At 43.7% G+C, this 6,000-nt stretch overlaps 1 protein-coding gene across 1 annotated transcript in view; it reads right to left on the bottom strand.

Annotated features, from left to right (window-relative positions):
* Positions 1–4,230, bottom strand: part of LRP2BP (LRP2 binding protein) — a 101,383-nt gene extending 97,153 nt beyond the window's left edge. The window contains exons 1-2 of the mRNA XM_029586919.1: positions 4,168–4,230; positions 2,628–2,796 (exon numbers count right to left, since the gene is read on the bottom strand). Of these exons, the coding sequence (XP_029442779.1) occupies positions 2,628–2,778 (151 nt within the window). The 5' untranslated portion in view covers positions 2,779–2,796; positions 4,168–4,230. The remainder of the gene's footprint in view (positions 1–2,627; positions 2,797–4,167) is intronic.
* Positions 4,231–6,000: the final 1,770 nt, after the last annotated feature.

A 6,000-nucleotide genomic window follows, 5' to 3' on the forward strand; every position in this document is an offset into this window, starting at 1 on the left:
AAATGGTATGCTAATGCACTGGGAATTTAAAAGTCTGCAAACTCAAGTTAAAATGTGCACTCAGCCTTTTGTATTGGCTAAGCACACATTTTAACTTCCGTGGAAAAAAAGTTTCTCAGACTCATAATTTATGCACACAAAAACCAATCACTTTTGTACATATAAAAATCTTCCATGTGCAGAATGAAAAGTGACTTAAGAAAGTTTCAGGAGTGGTTAAGATTTAATGCCAAAAAGTGCAGAGTCCTGCACTTGGGGTGCAGAAATCAATGGGTCAGATATGTGGTAGGTGGTGAGGAGCTAATGTACACTGACAGGGACCTTAGAGCGATAGTGTTGGATGATCTTAAGGTAGCAGCACAGTATGATAAGGTGGTGGCCAGAGCCAGAAGGATGCTTGGATGTATAAGGAGAGGCATAACCAATAGAAGAAGAGGTAATTATGTCTCTTTACTGGTCGTTTGTGAGGCCTTGCCTAGAGTACTGTGTTCAATTCTGGAAGCCATATCTCAGAAAGGATATAGGGGCTTATGCAAAAAACTCGCGCTGAAAGCAGGCACTGTGTAGTCAGCGCCCGCTTTCATAACGCGCCCCCAGGCACCTCTCCTGGGTGCGATACAATATTTAAATTAGGGCTCGCGTTGTAGAGGAGGTGGTAGGATCGATTGCATGCCCCTAGCACCTCACTGACAGTGCAAGCCGGAAAGAGGTTCGCTGTTGTGGCTGTCCGCCGGTTAAGAAAACGGACGCTGAATTTATCAGCGTCCCGTTTTCCTAACCAGCGCCTGTGCAGGGGTTAGGAAAATGGACGCTGATTCAGCTTCCAATCTCCCAACCTGACTACTAGCACCAGAAGGAGTGTATAAAATCAATATTAAAGCGTCCAGCATTTGATATTATTCACTCCTTCGCTTATTGCGGTTGGTCCCTTTACTGTTACATGTCAGTGAAAGGACCAATCTCCTTTCAGAAGGCTGTCCTGAAAGGGGATTGGTCCTTTCACTGACATGTGACAGTGTAGGGGCCAATTGCTGATTGGTCCCTTTACTGTCACATGTCAGTGAAAGGACCAATCACCTTTCAGAAGGCTGTCCTGAAAGGGGATTGGTCCTTTCACTGACAAATGTCAGTGAAAAGGACAAATGTCAGTGAATAAATTAATATTAAGTGCCCGACACTTTAATATTGATTTTATACACTCCTTCTGCTGCCGGTAGTCAGATTCGGAGAATGGATGCAGAATTAACTAGCGTCCATTTTCCAAACCCCTGCCAGTGCTTTTTATAAACTTTTTTTTTTTAATTATTTTTTTAAAGAGTTGTTCCTCCCACTTAATATCCCACAGATATTAAGTAGGAGGCAGTACAGAAAAGCAGTTTTTTCTGCTTTTCTGTACTAGTTTTAGTAGCGCTCAGCAATTAACGCCTGCTCCAGGCAGGCGTTAATTTCTGATCGCTAAAATGTGCGTCCTAGATGCACATTTTTATTTTTTTTTGCATAGGGAGTGAATAGCTAATAGCCTCATTCACATGCATTTGCATGTGTTGAGTGCTATTAGTTTCACTCCGCGTTGGATGTGCGTTGTAGAGGCGCTAATCCCCTTATTGCATGAGGGGATTAGTTAGTGCCTCTACAAGCCACGTCCAACTGCAGGTTATACAGTGCGCTGGGCCCCATTGAAAGAGCAGAGATGGTTCAGAGAAGAACAACCAACATGGTTTGTGGTTTGTACAGGAAACCCTATGAGATGAGACTGAAGGAACTTAATATGTATACCCTGGCAGAGAGGCAAGACAGGCGGGATATAATTCAGAAGCCAAGTTTTTTCAATGGAAAGGAAGCTATAGAACTATGAGTCACAATTTGAAATTCCAAGGGGGTAAATTCAGGAACCATGTCAGGAGGTATTTTTTCAGAGAGGTTGGTGAATGCCTGTAATGCCTTCCCACAAGAGGTAGTGCTGACAAGACCAGTGGCAGACTTCAAGAACGCACAGGATAAACCCAGAGCATCCATGGTGGCAAGAGAATGGTAATGAGGGAACTCCACAACCTTCACTGAGCAACAGTTGCTGCCCGGGGCAGCACTGATATGACTGCATTGTGCTTCCTGGATGGCATAAGGAAACCTGCACGGAGCAGCAGTTGCAACTGTAAAGGGGACACAATGAGGCTGGCATTTGGGTTCCATGTGGGAATTCGATCTGCTTTGGGTAAATGCACAAAAAATCACTGCTGGCCAGACTAGATGGGCCTTTTGGTCTTTATCTGCTGTCATTTACTATGCTACTATGGTAGGATGATATGAGACATGTAGAGGGTGGAGGAATACAGAGGGGTTGGACACTCAAAACGGTATGTAGAGTATGGCAGTGTAGACAGCTTAGAAGCTGTACGGACCAGAAAGGTGTTAGTAACTTAGAAAGGAGGGATATAGAAAAATGTTGGACACTTGATGGGTAGGAAGCACAGGGTGTGTCATATATTTGTTGGGTGGTAAGTACGGGGGGAGTGCCAGACACTCATAAGGTGGGAAGCATGAGGCTGTTGCATATACAAGATGGGTGGGGGGGGTTAGGGCTGGCAATTTTGGACATTTCCTGCTTCACAGTCACTGTGGCACATTACCTGGTATTAGTGAGGTAGTTGAGCATTTATATCTCTCCTTGCTCAAGTTGCGCAGCGTTGATGCCTGAATGCTGAAGTTGTCGCTCACCTTCTCCAAGACATCCCGCAAGATGATTGTGTCCCTCTTGGGAAGAGGCTCTGAGCGCAGCATCCTGGACCCATTCAGAGCCTAAGAACACAGCAAAAGACACACCTAGACAAGTTCAGGGTGGCATTACCCAGCTGATCCTTTTCAGCAATGGTGAGGGCTCAGAATAATGCTGCTCACAAAAGAAGAAAAATATCCCCTTTACAAAAATATCCCTTTGTTCTAGTAAAACTTAAATTGCAACTCTATCTTAATAAGGCTAGAGGATGGGAATAAATAAAAAAAGCTAAACCAGCACGGAGCGGCAGTTACTACCCTTAAGAGAAACATGGGGGTAACCTGCAGGGAGCAGCAGTTACTACCCTTAAGAGAAACATGGGGGTAACCTGCACGGAGCGGCAGTTACTACCCTTAAGAGAAACATGGGGGTAACCTGCATGGAGCGGCAGTTACTATCTTGGGAAGCTTGCAGGGCAGACTAGATGGACCATTTTGGTCTTTTTCTGCCGTCATTACTATGTAAAACCTGCCGTTGATGCAGTTATTCTTTGGCAGTTTTGTTTCAGGACAGAAATCGTTGCAAAGGAAAATAACTCAATCCAATCCTCCTGCAAACTTTTACAATTCAGCCCTGGGCCTGCAGGATTCCAGAGATTCATACAGCATTAAGGCGACAACACCTGCAGAGTTTCCTAGGAGAACTCCCCAGGCCTCCTTCTACATTAGGTACAAAATTGGTGGATGGGGTGGGACGGAGTAGATTTGGCCACCATCTTGGGGATGTTTTGTTTTCACGGTTTGAAAAACACACAAACGTTCAGTAAATTTCTGTCCCAAATCCTACGCATATTCCTACACTACAGAATCTTAAAAATGCTGAAATGTCCATGGGCTTGCAATGCTACTCTGCTCTGCTCCTCTGTTTCCCCTGCCCTCAGATAGGGATGGTTTTTAGGATACCCGCAATGAATATTTACGAGATCATGTCTGTGTAAAGTGGAGAGCCAGATATACTGAATATTCCCCAGATGACAAAAAGAGAAAAACCCTTGAGTACATTTCACCCTCGGTCTATAAGCCAAAAGCCAAAACGAATTCCAATGTTCTGGTTATCCTGAAAACTAGACATGCCAGGGAGAGGGTGAGCATCACTAGTTCAAGCCATCATGAATTGGAAATGAGAAGAGGTGGGAATCACCCGGCTTGAGTCGACTACGTCTTCTAAACCCGGAGATAATACAAACTACAAAACCCAACATGCTGCAGGAGAAAACCCAGGCGTGCACAACCGTACCCCACCGCTACCCCTCCCGCCGAACTGCCCCAATTCCCGCCTCCAATCCTTCCAGCCCCTCTCCCTGTGCGCTCTTAAATGGCACCAATAGCCTATAGGACCACGTGGGTCTTGCTCGCCAATTGGTTGGCCAATCGCTGCCCTCGCGCCGCCTTCACCTTTTTTTCACTCCAGCGCTCTGGATGGACAGCTTCTCGTTGCCAGGTAACTGCACCTCGACAACTGTCACTAGCCTACAAATCAGTGGGGACGCGCTCTCCCCCGCCTCCTCCCTTGATGACCGCGTGTGACGTTAACTTTACTGTGGTGCAATATCTGATTCCCAGGTGTCAGGCGCTGGAAGTGTATTACAGTCCTCACAAACGTTTGTATCATAATGGCAAATTTTTGAAGTGCTGTACCTCAAGTCTGACAGGGTGGTTCAATCAATTCTAACCAGCGAGCAGGGCACCTTGGAACATGCAGTACGGTGCTGATTTTGTATAAAAAAAAAAAAAAAAAGGCCCACACCTCAGGATAAACTGTATAAATATAAACTTTAAAAATGATCAACAGCCACTTTCGTTTCTATATTTTATTCCGACTTTGCTACATACAGGAGGAGTTTGGAGCATCAGACATTACTGTAATCCAGCAGACTAAAGAAGGCTGCCCAAAGAGATACTCCCTAAATTGGGACTCAGAAATATCAGACATAGGCTGGGAATAAAAGATCAATAGGTTTCTTAAAACTGTGTGTACATTAAAGTTTAAAAATGGAAATGTGGTCAATTAAATGTACCTAAATAGATAATGCAAATATTTTATGCTCTCATTTGAGTTCACTTAAAATATGCACATACGTTTTATACCCAATCTTCAAACACAAATCTGTGGATAGTATGTATCTGACTATTAGGTAGGTTTGTACTTTTTAGACACCTCATTGAAAATTTACCTGTAAAGCAGCAGTACTTCCTGTTCAAATTTATCATAAGTAGAACAGCTCTTACTGTACTAAAAGGGGATAACACCAGGGAAATGTTTTGTACAATAGTCCTATTTTAGCAAATATTTAAAAAAAGATCTGCTGTGGAATTATTTAGGAACTGCAAGAATGACTGATAGGCCTGCGGTCTCCTTCCCTTAACTCTTGTGAAGTGGGCAAGGTGGCACTATGGGTCCAACAGTCATTTTCTCAACTTTTAAGAGCTGTGTTGTTACCTTATAATGGAACTATTAAAAAAAAACAAAAATAACCCCTACAGTTATTATTGTAAAGGTTGTCCTGTCTCTACAAATTTAAATCTTAAGAAAATAAGAGTAAGAGAGAGAGAGAGAGAGAGAAAGAGAGTGACTATGCCATAATGCCCCCAACACTAGATAGGTATTTATATCTCTATGGGAGGCCCACCTAGTAATTCAAGCTGAGGTTTAGGTATTAGTGTAGGGGTTAGGGGCCACTTTGACATTCAAAGTGAGACGTACGAACAGAACAGTGCTCTCTTGTGAAGATTTGATGACCCTCGGAGTGAGGAAACTCACTCAAAGATGAGATTTGTGCAATGTTCTTGCAGCCTAGCTTGATGGACTCTCTACCTGGGTAACATCAAGCTAGGTTGAAAGAACATTGCTCAAATCTAATCTTTGGGTGAGTTTCCTCACGCCGAGAGTCATCAAATCTTCACAAGAGAGCACTGTTCTGTTTGTAGGTCTCACTTTGAATGTCAAAGTGGCCCCCTAACCCCTACACTAATACCTAAACCTCACCTTGAGTTACTAGGTGGGCCTCCCATAGAGATATAAATATCTATCTAGTGTTGGATTGAGTGCTAGTCTCTCTCTCTCTCTCTCTCTTTCTCTGCCGATCTTTAAAAAGGATTCCAGGGTGATCCAGGAAACGATACACTGGTGAGCCTGTCTTCAGTGCTGGGGAAAATAATAGAAATTATTCCAAAAATAAAACCACAGCACAAAATCAAAGGTCTGGTTTAATGGGACACAGCCAGCAT

The sequence above is a fragment of the Rhinatrema bivittatum genome, chromosome 1 (assembly GCF_901001135.1).
Source record: "Rhinatrema bivittatum chromosome 1, aRhiBiv1.1, whole genome shotgun sequence".
Taxonomy (NCBI): Eukaryota; Metazoa; Chordata; class Amphibia; order Gymnophiona; family Rhinatrematidae; genus Rhinatrema; species Rhinatrema bivittatum.